Here is a 26,738-nt window from a genome sequence, read left to right as displayed (position 1 = left end):
TGTATTAAATTAAAACAGTCAAGGATTTCATTAAAATCATATGTCAGTGCATCAGCTGGCATGTCAAAGTGTATGTTGAAATCACCCATGAGGATGACATTAGTATACATTGCACACAAAGTTGTTAAAACAGTAAAAAGATCTGTAATAAAAACACTTGATAGTTTAGGAGGTCTATATAAAACAGCAATTATAATAGGTGAAGGTCCGCAGAGTTTGCCAGCTAACAGTTCAAAGGATGGATACGCTGGAAGAGGTATCGGTGATAATTTTAAGTGCTTACGGTGTATTATTGCGAGACCGCATCCCTGAAGAACGGGATTTGGAGATATGCAAACTGTGGAGGGAGAGCTTGATTTAGATGAAAATGATCACCCGGTTGCTGCCAAGTCTCCGTAAGACATAAACAGGCCATCTTAGTGTCTATGATAAAATCATCAATCAGCAGAGCTTTGTTAGAGATAGATTGGGAATTAAATAATCCAAATTTCAAAGCGTCTATGGACATATATTCCGGTGATTTTACCAAAGGAATCAGCACGTTATGATTAGCATATCGCTCAAAAATACATGGCCAAGTGCGTCCTTCAGACCAAAGTGAAGGAATAGACCCGCTGCTACTCCTGGTGAGGTGAAAATGATGGAGCGCCCCGGTGAGCATACTTTGGTCGTCGGAGAATGCCGCTGTGCAGCAGAAGATCAGCAGGTAATTCATAGTTTGTTTGAATTCATAGTTTGTTTGAAGTCGATACTATTCATCTGGTGAGTATTTTAGTTTTGAAGATGTGACTACATTAGATAGGAAAGTAAACATAATAATCCATGACAACCAATTGAGGTTTACAATAGTACATTTCCAGAAATCACCCAAGCAAATTCCAGATTGGAAGCAAAGCAATGTACCCACTGTGTACCTACTTGGCCCAATTAAAATAACACATTAGCCAGTAGACCATCACCACTGGGATTTCCACAAGTACTCAGCAATTGACAAGGGGCAGTTTCAACCACCTACTGTATTCATCAAAGCTAGTTACTTGAGCAGAGAATCAGTGAGAAAGTTTACACTTACCCACACAGGTTGCAGCCAGCAAAGAACATTTCTACGAGGGCTTGTGTTAACGCCAAAGGAGGAAAGGGATGCAAATGCGTGTTATCAGTTTTTAATCCAATGCAAAGGCAAAGGAATATCCGATGCAAAAGGTAAAAAACAACTAGTAAAAGTACACAAACAGAGCACCGGCAAGCAGCGGCAGACAAACGCCAGCGTTCACTTCCGGTTCCGATCTTTATTCACATTATTCATATATTCATTGCTTTCCTTCTAGTTTGGCAACTCTGCTACTGCTACTTGTCTTAAGTCTCATTAAATTAATGCATTATTATTGTTTTGTTATACATGCTGAACAAAAATGCATACACTGAAAATATGGGTATAAGAGAATATACTGCTTGATGGCAATAAATTATTTTGACACTTACTTGTAGTCTTCGTTTGCACTTGTGAAGATAAAAGCCTCCATTGGATTCCAGCACAATGCATTGGTCCGCATATCCATGATAACCTGGTATGCAATTTTAAACTGTTGTTAAAGTCATGCCAGAACACACTTTATTTTGTCTATCCTGCTGTATACACAAATTGAGTCAATTCAAAGAAAAAATGTTTAACATAAAGGGTGTCACATATTACAAAAGGTAAACAGGAGAAAATTTTTAAAATTTCCTTTTTTTTTTTTTACATATAAAGGCAGAAGATAATTAATAGATTTTTACTATAAAAGGAGAAAAGGTGCTTAAACACGTATTTCCGGTTTGTCATTGAAGTGAGATGCCACAGATTACCAGAAAACTATAAAATATCACTTTTTTTCATTTCACAAAACCAGCTTGAAGCAAATTTATAACTTGTCTTTAACACTAGAATCCCTGAAGCCTACGAAAAAAGTAGTAATGCCGGGCCAGCTTAAGTTCCCTCACACCTCTTCATCAGTATCTGTGTTTTACAAATGTGTCAATTAGCACAAGCAGTCTGCTATCCCATCCCCCACCAACTCAGAGGAAGTCAGTCACAAAGTTCTCTCAGCTCAAGTCAGTTTATCTGGGTGTGAGGTGCCTTGAACTGTATAGAGTAAATAATATATCATTATTTGGAATACATACATTTCATGTGTGTTCCGTGTCTACAACGATCTGGGTAAATGAAGGATGACAGGAAATGTGAGGCAAGAAATGTTGGAACACATAACTATAACAGAAACTTTTTTCTTGTTATTGTAATAACGACAAAATGACATGAAGTGTATAACGTGTGAAGGCTATAGTCCAAATATCAAACACTTTCACGAAAGGCATAACAAAACTTGCGCTTTTATTCAAGAATACAGCCGAAGAAAAAGATATCATTCAATTTACATGTTGCTGTCAATAAGTAAAAACCCAAGCCCAAACATCATTTGATGGTTGCTGCAGAGGTTAAGAACTGCTGCTACATATGCAAAAGGTTGTGGGTTCAAACCTGGGTTCTCTCCATTTTGAGTAGTGAGCTGCTATTATTATAATTACTAGAATATAATAAAAACATACTTTTGAATTGAGTCTGTAACACCTGGTGTAATTTTTTGCTACCTCTAAAAGATAAATCGCTGAAGGTATAGTGCATCCGGAAAGTATTCACAGCCCATCACTTTTTCCACATTTTGTTATGTTACAGCCTTATTCCAAAATGGATTAAATTCATTTTTTTCCTCAGAATTCTACACACAACACCCCATAATGACAACGTGAAAAAAGTTTACTTGAGGTTTTTGCAAATTTATTAAAAATAAAAAACTGAGAAATCACATGTACATAAGTATTCACAGCCTTTGCTCAATACTTTGTCAATGCACCTTTGGCAGCAATTACAGCCTCAAGTCTTTTTGAATATGATACCACAAGCTTGGCACACCTATCCTTGGCCAGTGTCGCCCATTCCTCTTTGCAGCACCTCTCAAGCTCCATCAGGTTGGATGGGAAGCATCGGTGCACAGCCATTTTAAGATCTCTCCAGAGATGTTCAATCGGATTGAAGTCTGGGCCACTCAAGGACATTCACAGAGTTGTCCTGAAGCCACTCCTTTGATATCTTGGCTGTGTGCTTAGGGTCGTTGTCCTGCTGAAAGATGAATCGTCGCCCCAGTCTGAGGTCAAGAGCGCTCTGGAGCAGGTTTTCATCCAGGATGTCTCTGTACATTGCTGCAGTCATCTTTCCCTTTATCCTGACTAGTCTCCCAGTCCCTGCCGCTGAAAAACATCCCCACAGCATGATGCTGCCACCACCACGCTTCACTGTAGGGATGGTATTGGCCTGGTGATGAGTGGTGCCAGGTTTCCTCCAAACGTGACGCCTGGCATTCACACCAAAGAGTTCAATCTTTGTCTCATCAGACCAGAGAATTTTCTTTCTCATGGTCTGAGAGTCCTTCAGGTGCCTTTTGGCAAACTCCAGGCGGGCTGCCATGTGCCTTTTGCTAAGGAGTGGCTTCCGTCTGGCCACTCTACCATACAGGCCTGATTGGTGGATTGCTGCAGAGATGGTTGTCCTCTCTCCACAGAGGACCTCTGGAGCTCTGACAGAGTGACCATCGGGTTCTTGGTCACCTCCCTAACTAAGGCCCTTCTCCCACGATCGCTCAGTTTAGATGGCCAGCCAGCTCTAGGAAGAGTCCTGGTGGTTTCGAACTTCTTCCACTTACGGATGATGGAGGCCACTGTGCTCATTGGGACCTTCAAAGCAGCAGAAATTTTTCTGTAACCTTCCCCAGATTTGTGCCTCGAGACAATCCTGTCTCGGAGGTCTACAGACAATTCCTTTGACTTCATGCTTGGTTTGTGCTCTGACATGAACTGTCAACTGTTGGACCTTACAGGTATATAGACAGGTGTGTGCCTTTCCAAATCATGTCCAATCAACTGAATTTACCACAGGTGGACTCCAATTAAGCTGCAGAAACATCTCAAGGATGATCAGGGGAAACGGGATGCACCTGAGCTCAATTTTGAGCTTCATGGCAAAGGCTGTGAATACTTATGTACATGTGCATTCTCAATGTTTTTATTTTTAATAAATTTACAAAAATCTCAAGTAAACTTTTTTCACGTTGTCATTATGGGGTGTTGTGTGTAGAATTCTGAGGAAAAAAATGAATTTAACCTATGTTGGAATAAGGCCGTAACATAACAAAATGTGGAAAAAGTGATGCGCTGTGAATACTTTCCGGATGCACTGTATATAAGCAAACACACAAATGCTGGTGAATCATGTCTTCTTGGTATCTTGTTGTCACTTGAATTATTGCATGAAAACATCACTATTTGAAAACGCTATGTCATTTGAACATGTTTTTTTTCTGATTTTGCCCCTACTCTGCATTATGGTGCATGGTACGAAGGATAAAATACAATACAATTTATTTTTGTATAGCCCAAAATTACACAAGAAGTGCCGCAATGGTCTTTAACAGGCCCTGCCTTTTGACAACTCCCCAGCCCTGACTCTCTAAGACGACAAGGAAAAACTCCAAAACCCTTGTAGGGGAAAAAAGTAGAAAGAAACCTTGAGAAAGGCAGCTCAAAGAGGTTGGCTGGGCATGCAGTGGGTGTCAAAAAAGGGGGTAAATATAATACAATCACAGCACCACCTGTGGTCATGGCTGCTCTTGTGAAAAGAATGAAGATAAACACCATCAGTTCAGATAGGGAGAGGCAAAGTTCGTTGTTTCACGTGAATGTGACTGAAAAAATAAAAATGAATAAAAAAAAATTCTACCTTTTACAAACAGCAAAAAATTTACTATGGGTGTTACAGACTCAAATCAAATGTACAGTGGACCCTTGACTTACGAACTCAATTCGTTCGCGAGGGCTGGTTGTAACTCAAGTTGGTTGTAAGTTGAGACTATTTTTCCCATAAGAAATAATGGAAATACCCATAATGCGTTCCGAACCTCCCACAGCAACACTTACTTAACACCTTTTCATAATAAAAAAGGGTTGTATAACGTGCATAATTTACCAAAACACCAATAATTTTTCTAATGTACTAACCAAAAAGTTATAAAAAGTGCCTAGCCTACCAGAAACAACAATTTCATACTGTACTCACCATTTAATTTGACATCTTTGGGCTGCCGGAAGGGAGGAGGAGGAGAATGAAATGGAAGGTGGTTATTGTTTGGAAGGAGCCTCCTTATACAAATCTTTTCTTTGTAAAATGGTTGAGATGGTGGATTTTGACATGCTGTACATATTAGCGAGATCGGTCACACGAACACCACTCTCATATTTTTGCACAATTTCCTTCTTCGTTTCGATTGTGATCGCTTTCTTTACCTTCTGTTACCTTCTCTTCCTTCCTTAGCAATTATCGAAAACAATTATATACATCACTGCACTGACCGAAATTACGTCCACAAACACATGTATCTGGGCTCCGACTGACGCTTTCGAATGTTCTCGGCTGTTTGTTTACAATCGCGTAAGCGGATACACGTGACCGCATTCATGTCGTAAATCAAAATAAAAATTTTGGTCGTAAATCAAGTTGTTCGCATGTCAGGCCGGTCGTATATCAAGGGTCGACTGTATGTATAATAGTAGCTCACTACTGAAAAATGGGAAAGCCAGGGCTCGAACCCGCAACCTTTTGTTTATGAGATAGCAGCTGTTACCTCTCTTCCAGCTGAGCAGACAAGTCGACTTTTTATCAATTGATTTCATCTTCATCAACAGCAACATTTAAATTGAATGGGCTAGCAGGTTGCTTGCTGGTAGGTGGGGGGCAGGGGGAGAAAATAGAATGATGAAGAGGTGAAAAGGAATTTAATGTGGCCTCACCTTACAACTTTTTTGTAGGCTTCAGTGAGTCTAATGTTAATTTGTAACATGTCCATGGTAAGATACATACAAGTTTGCCTACACTACTTGCTAGTCTACATAACCTAGTTGGATACAGGAGCCAGGAGACAAATTTAACCCCAAAATGTTTATAATATTTTTACCAAAAGGTGAACAATATCCCAATAATATATATGGTAGGTGAATTCACAGCTATTAAATATAAAGTAACGGAGACCATAACTTTCATTCCAGTTTTCCTCGTAAGGTTTGCAGTGGCAACACACTTTCATAAATTGACCAGATTACCTTATTATCTTCGGTTCCACCTAGAGAATTCCCTGATGCTTCTTGACCAGTCCAGACATATAATCCACCTAGCATGTAGTTTCTTTTCTACAGTTTGCCGATTCCCACAAAAGATGTACTGACTCCTCCTGTACTGCCAAGTAATATTCTAGGGAGTTTAACAACCCTATGTAGGAACCTAACAAATGAGGATAGTTTACCAGTCACTCTATAGCCTCTAAGATCATGATTCACCACCATGGTCAAGCACCACTAACCTCAAGCAAGGGCCAGAACCCAAAGTTACATGAACTTCTCTACTTGGGATAAGTGCTTACCTGTCACTTGCTGTTAACAAACTACTGATTTCAAAGAAAGGACCATTATTTCAGATTTAGATGTACTACTGTAATTCTAACCTCAGCTGCAAATTGTTCCATCACAAACCAGACATCACAGACTAATAAGGCCAACAGGACGTGTTATCCTTAAACAGACAATATACAAACCTTCGCATCCCATACAGAATGTTTCAAACCTAGGCTGCCCCTTACCTCCTCTACATGGAATGAACTTGACATAATGTCAAGTTTTCAAATACAACTTTCACTTTGTAAAAAAAAAACAAAAAAACAAGGGACTGAATTCCGAACAACAGCCCGGTGAGAACACAGAAAAAACATTATTAACTATAATGTTTATAAGTATCCATCTATCCATCCATTATCCAACCTACTATATCCTAACTGCAGGGTTGCGGGGGTCTGCTGGAGCCAATCCCAGCCAACACAGGGTGCAAGGCAGGAAGCAGACCCCGGGCAGAGAGCCAGCCCACCGCAGATGATTATAAGTATTTAACTCACAAAATACCAATGACTGAATTTTGTATTAATCATGCTGCAGAGAACTATATGAATTTATAATTCTACATGATTTTATCTGCATTTAGGTAGGAAATAAATTATGTTTATACACAGAATATGAGACTGATTTAATTTTTCTATGTGAAAGTGCTAACCTCTTGATATTAACAGAACACCCTGTGATATTATAATTCAATGTGATCTTTCTTTACTCTTGTTTAATATTATAAGAAAACAAGTTACTCATGAATTAATAAATAAGAATTATTAATCTAATCAAACAAATATAATCTAATGAAGATATTAAAATTAAAAGAATGTAATCACTTTATAGCTAATGCAATGAACTTTAAGAAAACTGCTTAAAATGGGTTTGTACTAAGACGGGCAGATTCTTTAGATAATGTACGCGCCTGGTACTGCTGTTTGTTTTTCTGTACTCCTATGTCATAAATTTAAGATGTCCCCTAATCTATGGATGACCTCAAAATGAACTGTTATGTTTTTTTTCTGTTCTCTCTTTAGCTAAATGAACAAGCTAGGTGATAAAAGGGGTTCACAGTTTTTTTCTTTTGCAGTCTGCCCGCATTCTCCAACAGGGCAGTCTCACAGTTTTTTTTACTCACCAAGAATAAACAAAAAAGAATAAAGAAATTGTTTTTTTTATTAAAAATTGGTTTTAGACTCCCGTTGTTGATTTCGACTTCAGCGCTCACACCGGCAACACTAGAATTTTGCCTGTACTACTTGTGATTTGCAAAGTACATCTGGAATAAAATCCTGGGGCCTCATGTATAAGTGGTGCATATGCACAAAAATGTTGTGTATGCCCGTTTCCACGTTCACACCGAAATGTATAAAAACTAAAGAAGATGTCGCAAATGGAAGAATTAGAAGAGATTGTGTATTTAGAGATCATACTGATTTGTTTTTCCATGATGATGACTGGCTTTTAAGTTAATTTAGATTTCTAAGAACTATCCTCTTGAAGCTGTGTGCTGAACTGGGGCTGGCTTTACAAAGGCAGACTTTGAGTAATTGTGTTCTACATTTTCTTTTGCAAGTTCTGTCTACCCTGAAGTTTTTACCTACAGAAGCTTTTTAATGTGAGCTGGCTGACTGATTTGGCTAACAGATTGGGTGTAAATTTATGTTACTTATAAAAGTTAGCTTTTTTCACTTTTATTCTCAGTCACGTTCACGCTCTCCCTCCTCTTCTGATCTGACCCTAACTAACAGCGGCAGCATAAATTTACACCCGATCTGATGGTGTTCGTTATCAAATAATAGTGCAGTATGGCGATAGTATGTATCGTGATTGTGACAGAGAATAAAAGTAGAAAAAAAAAGGTAACTTTTACAAGTACTATACATTTACAGTGGCTGTTACAGACGCAAATCAAATGTATGTGTTTATTGTATAATATTAATAATAAGAGCAGCTCACTACTCAAACGTTAAATATATGAGGCAGTCAGGATCGAACCGGGGGAATCTTGATTACAAGTTAGCAATTCTTACCGTTGTGCCACAGAAACTTGTATCAGCCTTGAACCTTTTGTGAAAGTGTTTAAAGCCTGAAATGCAAAGATCAAATACACATTAAATAGTTTATGTCTACATTTTGTCACTTATTACTAAAATATGAAAAACATTTGTTTTAATGATGCGTTTACACAGATTATGTAGAAATGGAACACACATGAAATGCAGGTGTTCCAAATAATGATCTATTATTTCCATTCTAAAACTCCAGCACTTAATTTCCAGATAATGAAGGCTGGAACAGGGAAGAACATTCTGGCCGTTCTGTGGCGGTGGGGGGATGAAATAATAGGCTGCTTGCTGCCTGTCTTAATCAGCACAATTACAAGACAAAAGACGCTGACTGAGAAGTGCGAAGGGATTTAAGGTGGGCCAGATTTATGAGTTTTTTCGTAGGCTTTGGTAATTCTAGTGTTAAATTATCTGTGATGTGAAAATGCAGCTTGTTAATGTTGTGGCGTGATGGCCTGGCTCAAGTCATGATTCATTCATTCTGAGTTATAGTATTTATTTATTTATAAAGCACTTTAAAAACAACATCAAGGCTGACCAAAGTGCTATACAATAAAAACCCAACATATCAGACAAACAATAACCAAAGGGTAAAAGAAACAAACAAACACATAAGAGCTGAAGAGATTCATAATAAAAATTACACAGACAGTCAACATATCATATTGGGTTAAAGGCCAGGGAGTAAAAAAGTTTTTAAATAAGATTTAAAGACAGCAAGTGAAGGAGCCTGCCTAAAATGCAACGGCAAATCATTCCAGAGTTTTGGAGCTGCAACTGAAAAAGCCCGATCACCTCGGAGTTTGCATCGTGCCTTAGGAACATGTAAAAGTATCTGGTCTGCTGACCTGACAGAGTGAGACGGTACATAAGGGTTCCGAAAAATAAAATGGGGCACAACCATTAATGGATTTAAAAACAAATACAGTGGAACCTCGGTTCATGAACGTCTCAGTACACGTACAAATCGGTTTACGACCAAAAAGTTCGCCAAACTTTTGTCTCGGTTCAAGACCACACACTCAGTATACGAACAAGCCAGTTTCCGTTTCGGTTTGTGCGCACCGATGATTTCCGCACATGTTGCATTGTTCTTGGTCAGACGTGCGGGCTTTCGCTGTGAACTCTTTGTGCTCTACAGTATTTCGTGTGCTTTTGCAGTTAACCATGGCTTCTAAGCAAGTGAAGAATGGTGAGAAGTTTTGCAGAAAATTGAAATCGAAGTAAAGAAAGAAATTATTGAAAAGTATGAGCGTGGCGTTCGCGTTACTGATCTTGCCGCCGATGTACAAGAAGTCAAAATCTATGATTTCGACTATTCTAAAACAGAAAGAATCTATTAAAGCAGCTGATGTTGCAAAAGGAGTTATAGCGTTAACCAGGCAGAGGCCTTACGTGCTGGAAGAGGTGGAAAAACTGTTGCTAGTGTGGCTGAACGAGAAGCAACTTGCAGGGGATAGCGTGTGGTAAGTAGTGTGGTAAGGCATGGAGAGGCTGCTAGTTCCGACGCTGAAGCTGCGAAAGAATTCGTGAAAAATTTCACAAAATTAGTGGAGGACGAAGGCTACATCCTGCAACAAGTCTTCAACTGCGACGAGACCGGATTGTTCTCCACCCAGTTCCTCCTCATTTCATGCTAGAACTGGACTCATGCAAGGTTAGTTTTCTTGGTGGTTTATGGATAGTTTTTGTATTACAGATTTTTCAAATGTTAATTTTTTGGTTTGTAGCGTGAATTGTTGCAATGTTACTTTTCTCTTTTTTCAAATGTTCATTTTCTTCCCCCTGTGCTTAAAACTCATTAAAAAAAAGTTTACACAGTGATCAGGTTGTAATGCTATTAGGGTGAACTCCTGCAATGTTACTTTCTTGGTTGCTTATGGTTAGCTTTTAAATAAAGTTCGGATTTGTTCAAATGTTCCTTTTTTCCGCCCTGTGCTTAAAACTCAAAAGTTTACAGCGATCGGGTCATAAGGCTACAGTATAGCGCGAACTCTTGCAATGTTAGTTTTCTCTGTTGTTCAAGGTTTTCTCAGTGTTATTCAATGTTTTTACATTAGTTTACTATTACGCTGTGCATTCTATACAATATACTATATATACTATATACTAAATACTATACTATATTTGTGCTTAAAAACTTAATCTGGTTAAAAAATATATATTTACATACAGTTCGCATGGTCTGGAAAAGATTAATTGTATTTACATACAATCCTATGGGGGAAATTGCTTCGGTTCACGACCAAATCGGTTTACGACCAGAGTTTTGGAACGAATTATGGTCGTGAACCGAGGTTCCACTGTACAAGGATTTTGAAATTCATTTGTAAACGAACCGGAAGCCAGTGAAGGGAAGCCAAAATCAGGGTAACGTGCTCATGCTTTCTTATGCCAGTTAAAAATCGAACAGCAGCGTTTTGCACCAACTGTAGGCTAGCAATAGAGGCCTGGCTAATTCCAAAAAGAAGCACATTGCAGTAATCTAGACAAGAGGTTATAAAAGCATGGATCACTGTTCCAAGGTTGCGTTTAGACAAAACAGGCTTGATTTTTGACAGCTGTCTCAACTGGAAAAAGCAAGATTTTACCACTGCATTCACATGGCTATCAAGTTTTAAAGTGGAAACCATTTTCACACCTAAATTTGTGATTATGGATTTCTCAAATTGAGCCACAGTGGAAAAGTCGATGCAGGGGGTCCCGCTGGTGCCATTGGGTTTAAATAGCATGACTTCTGTCTTGTTCTCATTAAAATTTAGAAAATTTAATGCCAGCCAACTCCTTATGTCAATAAGGCAATCAAGCAGGGGCTGGACAGAATATGGACCAGGGCGCTTCAGAGGGAAATAAACCTGACAGTCGTCTGCATAACGATGGAAAGAAATACTGTTTCCGGAAAATAGCACCGAGTGGCAGCAAGTACAACGAGAACAGAAGCGGTCCCAGGATGGAGCCCTGTGGTACCCCCCAGGGGAGGGCAACAGAGGTGTAAGTAAAATCAATGCTGACACAAAAACTTCTACCTGAGAGATAGGACCTAAACCGTTGGAGAGCTGAACCTGTAATGCCCACCCACTGCTCTAGCCTGGAGATAAGGATCTCATGGTCTAGTGTCTCAAAGGCAGCTGTTAAATCCAGAAGCATAAACAGTACACAGTCACCAGAGTCCACTGTTAAAAGAATATCATTAAAAACCCCTAACAGAGAGGACCCAGTGCTGTGGTGAGCTTTAAATCCAGACTGGAACACTTACAGAATTGCGTGTTTGTCCAGGAAGGACTTCAGTTGGGTGTAGATGACTTTTTCCAAGAGTTTGGACAAAAAAGGTAGCTTGGAAATAGGCCTAAAGTTAGACATAACAGAGTGGTCTAGACCAGTTTTTTTCAGCAGAGGTTGCACAACAGCATGTTTGAAATTTGTAGGCACCACACTAGATGTTAAACTACTATTAATAATAGTAACAATATAAGGATCCAAGGTAGAAAAGACCTCCTTAAGAAGTCAAGGAGGGATAACATCAAGGGGGGAGCCAGATGGCTTCATACTGGAAACCAGCTGCTTTAAAAAGGGGAGAGTGACAGGCTCGAAGTGGTCAAACACAGCAAAACAGGGTATTATAATGGATGGATCATGAGCAGGTGGTGAAATTAGGGCCCTAGTGCTACAACCTTCTTCAATAAAAAAAGTAAAGAAATTTGTCGCAAGTTTCCCATGAAGGTTCCAGATAGACAGGTTTATGAACATTAAGAACAGAACTCAATGTATTAAAAAGTACGCGGGGGTTGTGAGAGTTAGAGTCAATAACTTGAGAAAAAAATTTTGATCTAGCAGCTTTCAAAGCTTTCTGATAACACAACCAACAGTCTCTCAAAATGTCAAAAGAAACCTGCAACGTGTCCTTTTTCCACTTACATTCATATTTCCTACACTCCCATCTATAGGCACGGGTATTATCATTTAACCATGGCTCTGGGCAGGGCTTTAGTTGCCTGCTTTTTAATGGTTCCACAGAGTCCAGAACAGTTTGGCAAGCAGAATTAAATTGAAGTGTTAGCTCCTCAGTATTGGAAGACACTGAGGGCAGTGAGGTCACATCATAATTAAAAACAGCAGAAAACTGAGCAGCAGTGGAAGATTTAAGAGCACAGCAGTGCCGAACAGGTGCATACGGTTTAGCAAATTGACAGAGAGGAACAAAATCAAATAAAACAGGCATATGGTCTGAAAACACTGCATCACCAACTTCTAGATTAAGAACAGATACACCGCGAGAAAAGACAAGATTCAATGTTTGCCTGCGTTCCTGAGTGGGACCATTTACAGACTGAATTAGACTAAAAGAGTCCAGTAAATCTAAAACGTCCTTCACCAAAGGCTACTCAGTACAACAAACATGAATATGAAAATCCTTAACAATTAAAACTTGGTCATATTTTGGCATAAATTCAGCCAAGAAACCAGAAAAGTCACTTATAAAATCCTTATTATACTTTGGAGGACAATAAAGCACTGCACAAAGCAGCACAGGAGAACGACCCAACTCAAAAAGACTCAGTTCAAAGCTGGAGAAAGAAACCGCTAGAAACCGCTGCTTACAATCGAAGTTGAAATTGAAAACGGTCGCTAAACCTCCACCACAACCTGAGAACTGAGGGAATTAAAATACGAGCAGCCACATGGAAACAATTCAGATAAGGCATTGGACTCACCGAGAGACAACCAGGTTTCAGTTATACAGAGGAAATTGGGATTTAAAAAGGGAAAGTGCGTAGAACTAGAGTTTTATGCATCTGAATTTTTTTTGTGCATTTGCACAATTCTAGTTTTCTTTGCACGCCATGTTTTAGTGTGAATTCTATGCAAGTTCATATACATAAGGCCCTGGGTTTTGTATTTAGTAATTAAATAATCTATATTTTGTATTTTAACTGAGAATTTTTCACAGTGGGGCGGCACGGTGGCGCAGTGGGTAGCGCTGCTGCCTCGCAGTTGGGAGATCTGAGGACCTGGGTTCGATTCCCGGGTCCTCCCTGCGTGGAGTTTGCATGTTCTCCCCGTGTCTGCGTGGGTTTCCTCCGGGCGCTCCGGTTTCCTCCCACATTCCAAAGACATGCAGGTTAGGTGGATTGGCGATTCTAAATTGGCCCTAGTGTGTGGTTGGTGTGTGGGTGTGTTTGTGTGTGTCCTGCGGTGGGTTGGCACCCTGCCCAGGATTGTTTCCTGCCTTGTGCCCTGTGTTGGCTGGGATTGGCTCCGGCAGACCCCCGTGACCCTGTGTTCGGATTCAGCGGGTTGGTAAATGGATGGATGGATTTTTCACAGTACTCTGCGTCTGCACTAAGTGTGGAGCGCTACACTAAAAATAAGCTGTAATAGTAATGAAGGAGTTGTGCGGAATATATAATACAAAGCAGTCATGCTATTCAAGGTATAAGCAGAAATCCAACATATAAGCTTGTTCATTTGGTGCTACAAAGATGAAGTTTATTTTGGATCTACTTTGCTCTAGTCAGGAGCATCTACAGAAACATATTACTTCTGAAATATGAATCAAGGATTTATTATATACTTCTGTTTTACATGTCGTTTAGACATTTATTGAAACTAAAGTGTATTGCAAGGAGGGAAAATCTTTTGTCTCTTTGATAGATTAGGTATCACATAGTTGCAGCATTGCTCACACCTGCAGCTTTTACCAATGGGTTCTAAAACCTGCAGCCTCTCTATTGTAATTGACATTGCTATATTGCTGTATATGAAACTGCATGTATATGAAACATGGCTATAAACTGTACATTTCATTTGATATTCATTCTTTATACCTTTAAACTTAAGTGGAGAATGCAATTTAAATGTGGATTTAAGGACTGGCTCGAAGATTTACCACCAGGGTTAAGCTGGCTCTTCACATAAACTTTAATTAGATATGTGAATGTTTTCATCATTACCTACTTTGCTTTTGTGTTTGCTTGTTTGTGCAACTGTGTTCTTGCCAATACTTCTCTACAAGCGAATATGTACAGTCCCACTGTTTGCTGGAACACAAACATGGTAAATTTTAAAGAATCTATATAAATGTATGTTTTGAGAAGGTACCATTAACAACTATTTTCACAAAAAATTATACAATTTCACACACAAGAAAATGTGTTGATCACTATTCGTCTCTAAAACCTTAAAATTTATTATTTAACCATAAACGGAGTAAAAATTGTGTCAGTTTGTGCAAGCGGAATATTCGAAAATAAGTATAATCCATTCTTCAGCTTGAGTGGGATTGACAGACCTAGTTCACAGCAAAAAATTAAATCTAAGCAAGTTAAAAGTATTTATATCATGACATTAAATCTTATTTCCCTTATTGTGAGAACTACTGACTTATCAAAAAATTAGTAAATTAAAGAAATCTTATCAAGTAAATTTTGCTTATCCCATTGGCAGATATTTTTGCTAAATAAAAGCAAAACTCCTTTTGTATATGCATTTTTGCAGTATGTGTAGTATAACAATGTATTTGACTGAAATAAAACAAAACTTTAAAACTTCAGGTTTCAATGTCAAGCCGTCTCTTTGCTGTAACATTGTGAAAATCAAAATGAACAAAAATGGGTCACCTACCCATGTCCAGGGTAGTTTAAGAATCTTTACAAAAGTACTGTCAGCTACAGTACACCATCTGTGGAAATGTATGTTGTTATGGAAGCACCAATAAAACACACTGCTTGAACAAATGTTTGCAGTCCTGCAGATATTCCAATACCAACACTATATATCCTATCTCTAAGCTCATTCTAACAAAACATTTCCAGAAGATGATAGAGAACAAAAATTTAACATAACAATATAGTGGCCTTTTCTTTCTTATGTGCCAAAACAGAGGCCAACATACTAAGTATAACAGTGTAAAGAAAGCAACGTTTATACATTTTTCTTAACAGTAGAACATAAATGCTTGCCACTTATCTTCCCACATCTTAAGTTGCTATCAACTTTTACTGCAGGTCTCACTTACCTGTCTTTGACACAGAGGAGGCTCTTTTGGCCATTTCAGAATGCTAGTCTCCAGGAGTAGTACATTCTAGGAGCAGACGATCTATGGAATTTAACTTCATAGGTTCTTAGCATGATAACAAATCTTTTGTAAATGCAAAACTCCAGTGAGCTTTAACTCTTTTAGGGCTAATTTTTTCTTTTTGTTTCTTTTCTTCCAAAAACTAACTTTTTTAAAAAAATAACACAAACCAATGGTTTAACATATCAAATCAACAAAAAATGTATTTTTGACAAATGTTACTGTCTTGCATGTTGTATGAGCCTACATACTTTGATTTCACATACTGTACATGTTACACAGCAAAGTCGTGCAAAGTATGATATCGTTCAAAGCAGCCAATTGCATGCATTGCCACATTGCACTGTTTACAATATGTGTTGAACTGGTGCCTCCTTTTCAATTGTCTGTTGCTGCACACAACACAGTCAGGTTTGTATTTTTTGTCCTCATATGTTGCAGGAAAGTGGCGCTCAGTCTGGTACTACTCTTTGTGATGGCCTTCCTCGCTTTGCCAAAGGCACTACAACAAACACTGCCAGCAAGCTGTCAACCACCTTCTTGCGGAAATCTGCTGCAGTCATAGTACGGTCACTGTTTACCTGCTTGAATAATATATAGCCATTTGTAAGTGCAATTTCACGCATGCGATGGTACACAGTGTGGTACCACTTGGTGGACTTCTGGCCGTAAGCATATGACCCCAGCATCTGATCCAGTCGATCAACTCCAGCCATTTTACAGATATACTCCTCAAGTGCAACTGGCTTGTCCAGCTTCCAACCTTCTGGGTTTCCCTTTTGACGAATAACTTTCTCACATACAGTCATATGAAAACGTTTGGGAACCCCTCCCAGCCTGCATAATAATTTACTCTACTTTCAACAAAAAAAGATAACAGTGGTATGTCTTTCATTTCCCAGGAACATCCGAGTACTGGGGTGTTTTTCGAACAAAGATTTTTAGTGAAGCAGTATTTAGCTGTATGAAATTAAATCAAATGTGAAAAACTGGCAGTGCAAAAATTTGGGTACCCTTGTAATTTTGCTGATTTGAATGCATGTAACTGCTCAATACTGATTACCTGCAACACCAAATTGGTTGGATTAGCTCGTTAAGCCTTGAACTTCATAGACAGGTGTGTCCAATCATGAGAAAAGGTATTTAAGGTGGTCAATTGCAAGTTGTGTATCCCTTTGACTCTCCTCTGAAGATGGACAGCATGGGATCCTCAAAGCAACTCTCAAAAGATTTGAAAACAAAGATTGTTCAGTCTCATGGTTTAGGGGAAGGCTACAAAAAGTTATCTCAGAGGTTTAAACTGTCAGCTTCGACTGTAAGGAATGTAATCAGGAAATGGAAGGCCACAGTTGCTGTTAAACCCAGGTTTGGCAGGCCAAGAAAAATATAGGAGCGGCATATGCGCAGGATTGTGAGAATGGTTACAGACAACCCACAGATCACCTCCATAGACCTGCAAGAACATCTTGCTGCAGAATTTGCACAAAGAACATCTGTATGGCAGCCCTTTCTGCACTCACACCACAAAAACAGTCACTTGTTGTATGCAAATGCTCATTTAGACAAGCCAGATTCATTTTGGAACAAAGTGCTTTGGACTGATGAGACAAAAATTGAGTTATTTGGTCATAACAAAAAGCACTTTGCATTCCAAGAAAAACACCTGCTACCTACTGTCAAATTTGGTGGAGGTTCCATCATGCTGTGGGGCTGTGTGGCTAGTTCAGGGACTGGGGCACTTGTTTAAGTCGAGGGTTGGATGAATTCAACCCAATATCAACAAATTCTTCAGGATAATGTTCAAGCATCAGTTACAAAGTTGAAGTTATGCAGGGGTTGGATATTCCAACAAGACAATGACCCAAAACACAGTTCGAAAACTACAAAGGCATTCATGCAGACGGAGAAGTACAATGTTCTGGAATGGCCGTTACAGTCCCCTGACTTGAATATTATCGAAAAATCTATGGGATGATTTGAAGCAGGCTTTTCATGCTCGGTGACCATCAAATTTAACTGAACTGGAGAGATTTTGTATGGAAGAATGGTAAAAAATACCTTCATCCAGAATCCAGACATTCATCAAAGGCTATAGGAGGCATCTAGAGGCTGTTAAATTTGCAAAAGGAGGCTCAAATAAATATTGATGTAATATCTCTGCTGGGGTGCCCAAATTTATGCACCTGTCTAATTTTGTTATGATGCATATTTTCTGTTAATCCAATAAACTTAATGTTACTGCTGAAATACTAGTTTCCATAAGGCATGTCATATATTAAAAGGAAGTTCTTACTTTGAAAGCTCAGCCAATGATAAACAAAAATCCAAAGAATTAAGAGGGGTTCCCAAACTTTTTCATATGACTGTATATTGTTAGTGTGTACTGTGGAGAGACAAGTCACCTATGTGATATTGTGCCATGCCACTGCCACCAAGTTTTCTGCCCGCATGAAAACTGGATTGTCACCTCTTTTCATCTTCAGCCTGTCTGGCTTCAACTGTTAAGGCATGTGTCTCCTGCTCACCCTCACTGTGCCACAAGCTCCAATTCCCCTGCTCTGTAGCTCCATGAACAATTCTAGTGATGTATAAAAATTGTCCAAGTACACAACATGACCCAAATGTTCATAGCCCTGAAGCAGCTCCAGCACAACCTGACTTGTCAAGGGACAGTTCTCTCTTTGAAAGGAATACTTTCCTGTATACGTAATTACTTTCAGGCAGAAACCAGTGTTTGCTTCTGCCAGTACAAAATCCTTTATGCCATACTTTGTGGGCTTCTCTGGCATATATTGGCGGAAAAAAAAGGCGTCCCTTTTATTTTATCATAGATTCATCCACAGACAAATCACGGCCAGGCTGATAAAATTCTTTATATGTTTTTTCCACAATGTCAAGCAGGGGCTGAACTTTATACCTGGGGTTATAACCTGGCTCACACCTTGGGATTTGCTTCTGGTTATCACAGAAGTGAATAAAACTTTGCAGGAGCACGTACCTAGCACGCGGCATAACCTGTCCAAAGCCACCGGGGGATAAAGCACGTTTGGACCAATGCTCCCTGAAGTTATATCGCCAATCCAGTCCCATCTCTATTTGTAATGCCACAAAGCCCCTCATCTCGTCTTTTGTTGTGGGTATCCACTTTGAAAAACGAGAATGAGGTGCAAGCGTTGCCTGCGAATCAAAAAATTGCTCTGCATACTTGTTTGTCTCATCTGATAGTAGGTGAAAAGCAGCCTCAGGAAAAAACAGCCTGAAGTACTCCAGTGGCTGGTAATCTGTTTTGTCCAACAGCAAGCCATGCCATCTTGTGAAGTCCGGTAGCCAGTTTGGCTCCCACGGATCAGTGTCTGGGTATTCCTCCCACGCAAACCTTGCTGTAGGTGCATCGGCTGCGCGAATGTGCTCAGCTGGCAGCCGATCAGCTGGGGTGGCATCGGCTGGTGTCCAATCAGCTGATGGCCAGTTCCTCACTCTCTTGCTCTATCTCCTGATCACTGTCAACAAAATCAAATTCTGAAAAATCACAGTCCGACTCAGCGATAATGTGCAAAACATCGTCTGTGAGTATTTTCTTTTCTGCACTCGCTTCGCTCCCTTGTGAGATATCGATGCCATCTTGCCTTTGTTTACATTTCGTAACTCATGCACACGCAAGGATTAGATGCCGAGTCAATGAGTCTAACATTCCTCCAAGCAGAGAGGGAATGCCTGTGACTTAACAGTGAGTTTTGTCGCCATTAACAGCTGATTGTCGCCCTCTAGCCCTGGGGGTTGAGGGCGCATGTCGACAAAAGTCGACATCTGCCCTAAAGAGTTCACATATTTTCACATCAAAGAATTATAGGCCTTTACAGATGAGGGCAAATAGATGATAGGGACTACCCATCAATTTTATCCCCTTTACCCAAATCAGGAACACACGCTGTCACACATATGTACATGGGAGGCAGCTAAAGGGCTCAAAGGAGGGAAATTCCATGCCAGGACAGGGGTTGGCAGAGTGCAATAATCCTCTCTCTATTACCACTGCACACTAAACACAAGAAACCCTGCCTGGGTCCGATAACATCACTTCTGGATCCTGTGCCGATGACATCACTTTCCCTTATCTGTCTTAAAACCCCGCCAACTACCTTTAGTTGAGCAGTTCCATTTTGGACTTAGACCTGTACACAACTGTGCATCTTATTTTGCTCTTTTGCAGCCAGGCTCAAGTATACGGGTAGCTGCCCCAAACCTTTTTTTGTGTGTCAAGGCTGATTATTTAACAATGCATATATTAATTTTTATTCCACATACTCACACAGACTCATACTACACTACGTTTTTCTCTCCTCCATTGTCAATTGACTGTATCTTTATTGGTGTACTTAACAGAAGAGACAGCTCAACTAGCCGCTTGCATCCACTGGGTTTTTTGCAACACAGTATGCACATAATTATTTCTAATTATGCAGTAAGGAAGTCTCAATAACCAATATTCCGATATTACATTGGTAAGTAAGTTCTGAAAATGTAATAGTACTAACTTTTTTTTTTACAGTATCAGTAGTACCAAGAAAGTCAGTACTATATTCATGTGTGCCTAAAAGTAAACTAATTACTAATAAATTAGAAATTAAAACTTCACTCAATAGCAGCATGAGAGAGGTAAGAAAGCGAATGTGATCATGTGTGACTAAGTTATCCCACTGTAACTGCTGTTCACTGCACACGCTGTTCTCTGGCACTGAATTGGTAAACCTCCTAAGCTTCTCATTGTGACTCATGATGTGCTGCTTCGTGTGAACTGCCTCAAAGGGGTAATGAAACCACACTGAAGACCTTTATCTGTTAATGTTGATTGTTAAGAGGCTGAAATGTTAAAACAGAAAACATATGAGCGCTCAAACTCAGAGTTAACACAATGAACACTAGGAGAGCCTCACACTGCTGACATAACACAAACAAAGGATTTGTAAAAATGTGAGGCAACTAAAGCATTTTTTTTTTAATACAATCCCTTCATTTCAGGGGCTCAAAAGTAATTGGACAATTGACTCAAAGGCTATTTCATGGGCAGGTGTGGGCAAGTTCGTTGTTATGTCATTATCAATTAAGCAGATAAAAGGCCTGCAGTTGATTTGAGGTGTGGTGCTTGCATGTGGAAGATTTTGCTGTGAACAGACAACATGCGGTCAAAGGAGCTCTCCATGCAGGTGAAAGATGCCATCCGTAAGCTGCAAAAACAGAAAAAACCCACCCAAGAAATTGCTACAATATTACGAGTGGCAAAATCTACAGTTTGGTACATCCTGAGAAAGAAAGCAAGCACTGGTGAACTCCGCAACGCAAAAAGACCTGGACGTGCACGGAAGACAACAGTGGTGGATGATTGCAGAATCATTTCCATGGTGAAGAGAAACCCTTTCACAACAGCCAATCAAGTGAACAACACTCTCCAGGGGGTAGGCGTATCGATATCCAAGTCTACCATAAAGAGAAGACTGCATGAAAGTAAATAGAGGGTGCACTACAAGGTGCAAGCCACTCATAAGCCTCAAGAATAGAAAGGCTAGATTGGACTTTGCTAAAGAACATCTAAAAAAGCCAGCACAGTTCTGGAAAAACATTTTTTGGACAGATGAAACCAAGATCAACCTCTACCAGAATGATGGCAAGAAAAAAATATGGAGAAGGCATGGAACAGCTCATTATCCAAAGCATACCACATCATCTGTAAAACATGGTGGAGGCAGTGTGATGGCTTGGGCGTGCATGGCTGCCAGTGGCACTGGGACACTAGTGTTTATTGATGATGTGACACAGGACAGAAAGCAGCCGAATGAATTCTGAGGTGTTCAGAGACATACTGTCTGCTCAAATCCAGCTAAATGCAGTCAAACTGATTGGGCGGCGTTTCATGATACAGATGGACAATGACCCAAAACATATAGCCAAAGCAACCCAGGAGTTTATTAAAGCAAAGCAGTGGAAAATTCTTGAATGGCCAAATCAGTCACCTGATCTTAACCCAATTGAGCATGCACTTCACTTGTTGAAGACTAAACTTCAGACAGAAAGGCCCACAAACAAACAGCAACTGAAAGAAGTGCAGTAAAGGCCTGGCAGAGCATTAAAAAGGAGGAAACCCAGCATCTGGTGATGTCCATGAGTTCAAGACTCCAGGCTGGCATTGCCAGCAAAGGGTTTTCAACCAAGTATTAGAAATGAACATTTTATTTCCAGTTATTTAATTTGTCCAATTACTTTTGAGCCCCTAAAATGAAGGGATTGTGTTAAAAAAATGCTTTAGTTGCCTCAAATTTTTATGCAATCGTTTTGTTCACCCCACTGAATTAAAACTGAAAGTCTGCTCTTCAACTGCAACTGAGTTGTTTCATTCAAAATTCATTATGGTAATGTACAGAACCAATATTAGAAAAAAGTTGTCTGTCCAAATACAGTGGTGTGAAAAACTATTTGCCCCCTTCCTGATTTCTTATTCTTTTGCATGTTTGTCACACAAAATGTTTCTGATCATCAAACACATTTAACCATTAGTCAAATATAACACAAGTAAACACAAAATGCAGTTTGTAAATGGTGGTTTTTATTATTTAGGGAGAAAAAAAAATCCAAGCCTACATGGCCCTGTGTGAAAAAGTAATTGCCCCCTGAACCTAATAACTGGTTGGGCCACCCTTAGCAGCAATAACTGCAATCAAGCGTTTGCGATAACTTGCAATGAGTCTTTTACAACGCTCTGGAGAAATTTTGGCCCACTCATCTTTGCAAAATTGTTGTAATTCAGCTTTATTTGAGGGTTTTCTAGCATGAACCGCCTTTTTAAGGTCATGCCATAGCATCTCAATTGGATTCAGGTCAGGACTTTGACTAGGCCACTCCAAAGTCTTCATTTTGTTTTTCTTCAGCCATTCAGAGGTGGATTTGCTGGTGTGTTTTGGGTCATTGTCCTGTTGCAGCACCCAAGATCGCTTCAGCTTGAGTTGACGAACAGATGGCCGGACATTCTCCTTCAGGATTTTTTGGTAGACAGTAGAATTCATGGTTCAATCTATCACAGCAAGCCTTCCAGGTCCTGAAGCAGCAAAACAACCCCAGACCATCACACTACCACCACCATATTTTACTGTTGGTATGATGTTCTTTTTCTGAAATGCTGTGTTCCTTTTACGCCAGATGTAACGGGACATTTGCCTTCCAAAAAGTTGAACTTTTGTCTCATCAGTCCACAAGGTATTTTCCCAAAAGTCTTGGCAATCATTGAGAGGTTTCTTAGCAAAATTGAGACGAGCCCTAATGTTCTTTTTGCTTAATAGTGGTTTGCGTCTTGGACATCTGCCATGCAGGCCGTTTTTGCCCAGTCTCTTTCTTATGGTGGAGTCGTGAACACTGACCTTAATTGAGGCAAGTGAGGCATGCAGTTCTTTAGACGTTGTCCTGGGGTCTTTTGTGACCTCTCGGATGAGTCGTCTCTGCGCTCTTGGGGTAATTTTGGTCGGCCGGCCACTCCTGGGAAGGTTCACCACTGTTCCATGTTTTTGCCATTTGTGGATAATGGCTCTCACTGTGGTTCGCTGGAGTCCCAAAGCTTTAGAAATGGCTTTATAACCTTTACCAGACTGATAGATCTCAATTACTTCTGTTCTCATTTGTTCCTGAATTTCTTTGGATCTTGGCATGATGTCTAGGTTTTGAGGTGCTTTTGGTCTACTTCTCTGTGTCAGGCAGCTCCTATTTAAGTGATTTCTTGATTGAAACAGGTGTGGCAGTAATCAGGCCTGGGGGTGGCTACGGAAATTGAACTCAGGTGTGATACACCACAGTTAGGTTATTTTTTAACAAGGGGGCAATTACTTTTTCACACAGGGCCATGTAGGTTTGGATTTTTTTTCTCCCTAAATAATAAACACCATCATTTAAAAACTGCATTTTGTGTTTACTTGTGTTATATTTGACTAATGGTTAAATGTGTTTGATGATCAGAAACATTTTGTGTGACAAACATGCAAAAGAATAAGAAATCAGGAAGGGGGCAAATAGTTTTTCACACCACTGTATTTATGGACCTAACTGTATATGAAAAGAGGCTTCACATTCATTCAGAAATTGAATAACGTTCAGAGTCACGCAGACAGAACTCACAAGCATCCACAATTACGCATATAGGACTGAGGTATACAGGAGGACAGCCAAGCAAAGAAGAAATGAAACAAGTTAAAACAGAGGCAAGATTTAAATAAAGTGGTTATTTAGCTCATCTACACTGGCGATTACAAGGGTGGCGCCAATATAAAGTTTAGTGTTTCAATGGTTTGAAGGACAAGGCACATCTTCCTTTTAATATGACACGTACTGTGTTAACAGAAACGCTTAAAACACTGAAACTTTATTATTAAATTTAAACCTGCAAAGACTGAATTTGTGCCATTCACTTGGCTTTTCACGTCACATGTTTGAATGGTGCATTGTAAGAACATAATGCTGATTCACAGTTATAAATTTATTGAGTACAGGTAAGGATAGCCTAAGTAATTTTCTAATTCTGAATTTGTACACAGGCATTAGCAAAAAAAAAAAAAAGTATGATCACTCATGTAAGAAACCGTGAAAACAGAAAAAAACAAAGGCTATTTTACTGCACTTCTGAAATAATGGGGTATTGCAAAAGCGGTAAGTTTGATTTCACACAGGAAGCTTTAAAGTTGAAGCATATGGGATGGGGGGGGGGGGGGGGGGTGTGTGTGTGTGTGTGAAGGAAGAGAACTGGAAAATTAAAAGGCATGTTAAAAAACTGCTTTAAAGAGTAAGTGGAAATATCCTTAATTATCTTAGAATTCACCAACTCAACAATACATACAGGTGCTGGTCATAAAATTAGAATATCATGACAAAGTTGATTTATTTCAGTAATTCCATTCAAAAAGTGAAACTTGTATATTAGATTCATTCATTACACACAGACTGATGTATTTCAAATGTTTATTTCTTTTAATGTTGATGATTATAACTGACAACTAATGAAAGTCCCAAATTCAGTATCTCGGAAAATTAGAATATCAATTAAGACCAATGCAAAAAAAAGATTTTTAGAAATGTTGGCCAACTGAAAGGTATGAACATGAAAAGTATGAGCATGTACAGCATTCAATATTTAGTTATTTAGTTGGGGCTCCTTTGGCCTGGATTACTGCAGCAATGCGGCGTGGCATGGAGTCGATCATTCTGTGGCACTGCTCAGGTGTTATGAGAGCCCATGTTGCTCTGATAGTGGCCTTCAGCTCTTCTGAATTGTTGGGTCTGGCGTATTGCATCTTCCTCTTCACAATATCCCATAGATTTTCTATGGGGTTAAGGTCAGGCGAGTTTGCTGGCCAATCAAGAACAGGGATACCATGGTCCTTAAACCAGGTACTGGTAGCTTTGGCACTGTGTGCAGGTGCCAGGTCCTGTTGGAAAATGAAATCTGCATCTCCATAAAGTTAGTCAGCAACAGGAAGCATGAAGTGCTCTAAAACTTTCTGGTAGACGGCTGCGTTAACATTGGACCTCAGAAAACACAATGGACCAACACCAGCAGATGACATGGCACCCCAAACCATCACTGACTGTGGAAACTTTTTTTTTTTTTTGTTCTTTATTTCGCCTTATACAATTTGTTGTATTAGGAATTTGGTAGTTTTCGCATACCCCTTGGGGTCAGAGCGCAGGGTCAGCCATTGTACAGCGCCCCTGGAGCAATTACAGGTTAAGGGCCGGTTCTTTTGCAAATGCTAGAGGCTGTTGAGAGTTTTTGGTCTGTTCTGTGGTGTGAGATTTAAATAAAAAAATACATTTTGCTCTTAAAACTTGGGTTTTGGTTGCCGCTAAGGAACCGTGTGGGAATTTTTAAAGCATTTTTCCCTTTAGAAGGGTTTTTTTTTTTTTTGCATTTTTTTTCGCCCGCACAAGAGCAAAAGTAGCTGGGTTTTTGGAGGTGCGCTTGAAAAGTTACTTGTACATGTTTTTGTTTTTTGTTATCTGTATTGGAATTAGCATTGAGGAGGTAGGGTAGAAAGCAGCAGTAACTGATATCGGCATTTGTAAGCAAATAACCGCGTCATCGTAACAGCGATTCCTTAGTTGAAAGGAAAAGAAAAAAGGGCCGCGGCTGACTTCAAAGCAGTAAGAGGCTCAGCTGTGCGCAGGTAAGCGGCCAGCGTTAAGGCGCCGAGCAGGCACAAGCGGCTGTAGGAGCAAACAAGGTAGTAAAGTTTTATTTATTTTGTTTATTTTAGATTAAACAGTCCTTAGTGGTCCAGAGGTAGAACAGTAAGTGGTCGACAGCGTAAGGGTTAATTAATACAAACAGTGCGAGTGGAGAGCTTATAAGAAAGAGGAGTGCAACGTTAGGAGAAGAGACAGAGAAAAGTTAAGATAACCTCATAGAAAGACAAATAGCAGGCAGCTGAGAGGCAGAACAGTACAGGAGCTTAAGGTGAAAAGGTGTAAAATATCTGTAGCAGATCTTAGTTATACCATTTAAGTTAAGGAGCAGCCGAAAGAAGGAGAAATTTAGTTTAAAAAAATAAATAAATAAATAAACTTAAGGCAGTTTACTAATCCCAAATCAAATTTTAATAATGAGGCCTGTGCAATGCAAGTCCTGTTGGATGTTGGACTTTTTAGATGATGGTTTGGAAGAGCCAGTTGTCTATGAGGGCTACATCTGCAAGAGATGTCAGCTGATCCAGCACCTTGAGTTCAGGGTCGCTGAACTGGAGGAGGAGTTGGCTGACCTGCGTTGTAATAGAGAATTGGCGGACTTGGCCCAGGTGTCCTTTAGAGAGATAGTGTGCACCCCCAAGGTGGCGCGGGAGAAGATTACAGACCAGACAGGTAGAAACAGGTGGGTCACAGTCACAAGGCGTAAGGCAAAGGGTGCACACTGTCCGGGGGCATCAACCCCAGGATTAGAAGTGGCAAACCGTTATCATGTCCTTGCGGAGCTGGACGGTGTCTCTGATAATTCTGAGGTGGTAGGCAGGGATGAGGAGCCCCAACGGGCCACCTCAAAACCAGTTCCCAAA

General features: G+C 39.8%; 1 protein-coding gene across 1 annotated transcript in view; it reads right to left on the bottom strand.

Annotated features, from left to right (window-relative positions):
* Positions 1–26,738, bottom strand: part of dcaf13 (ddb1 and cul4 associated factor 13) — a 280,107-nt gene that overhangs the window by 171,306 nt on the left and 82,063 nt on the right. Inside the window, exon 7 of the mRNA XM_051936090.1 lies at positions 1,483–1,565. Within this exon, the coding sequence (XP_051792050.1) occupies positions 1,483–1,565 (83 nt within the window). The remainder of the gene's footprint in view (positions 1–1,482; positions 1,566–26,738) is intronic.

The sequence above is a fragment of the Erpetoichthys calabaricus genome, chromosome 13 (assembly GCF_900747795.2).
Source record: "Erpetoichthys calabaricus chromosome 13, fErpCal1.3, whole genome shotgun sequence".
Classification (NCBI taxonomy): domain Eukaryota; kingdom Metazoa; phylum Chordata; class Cladistia; order Polypteriformes; family Polypteridae; genus Erpetoichthys; species Erpetoichthys calabaricus.
Note: the sequence above shows the minus strand (reverse complement) of the source record. Positions and strands in the feature narration are given on the sequence as shown.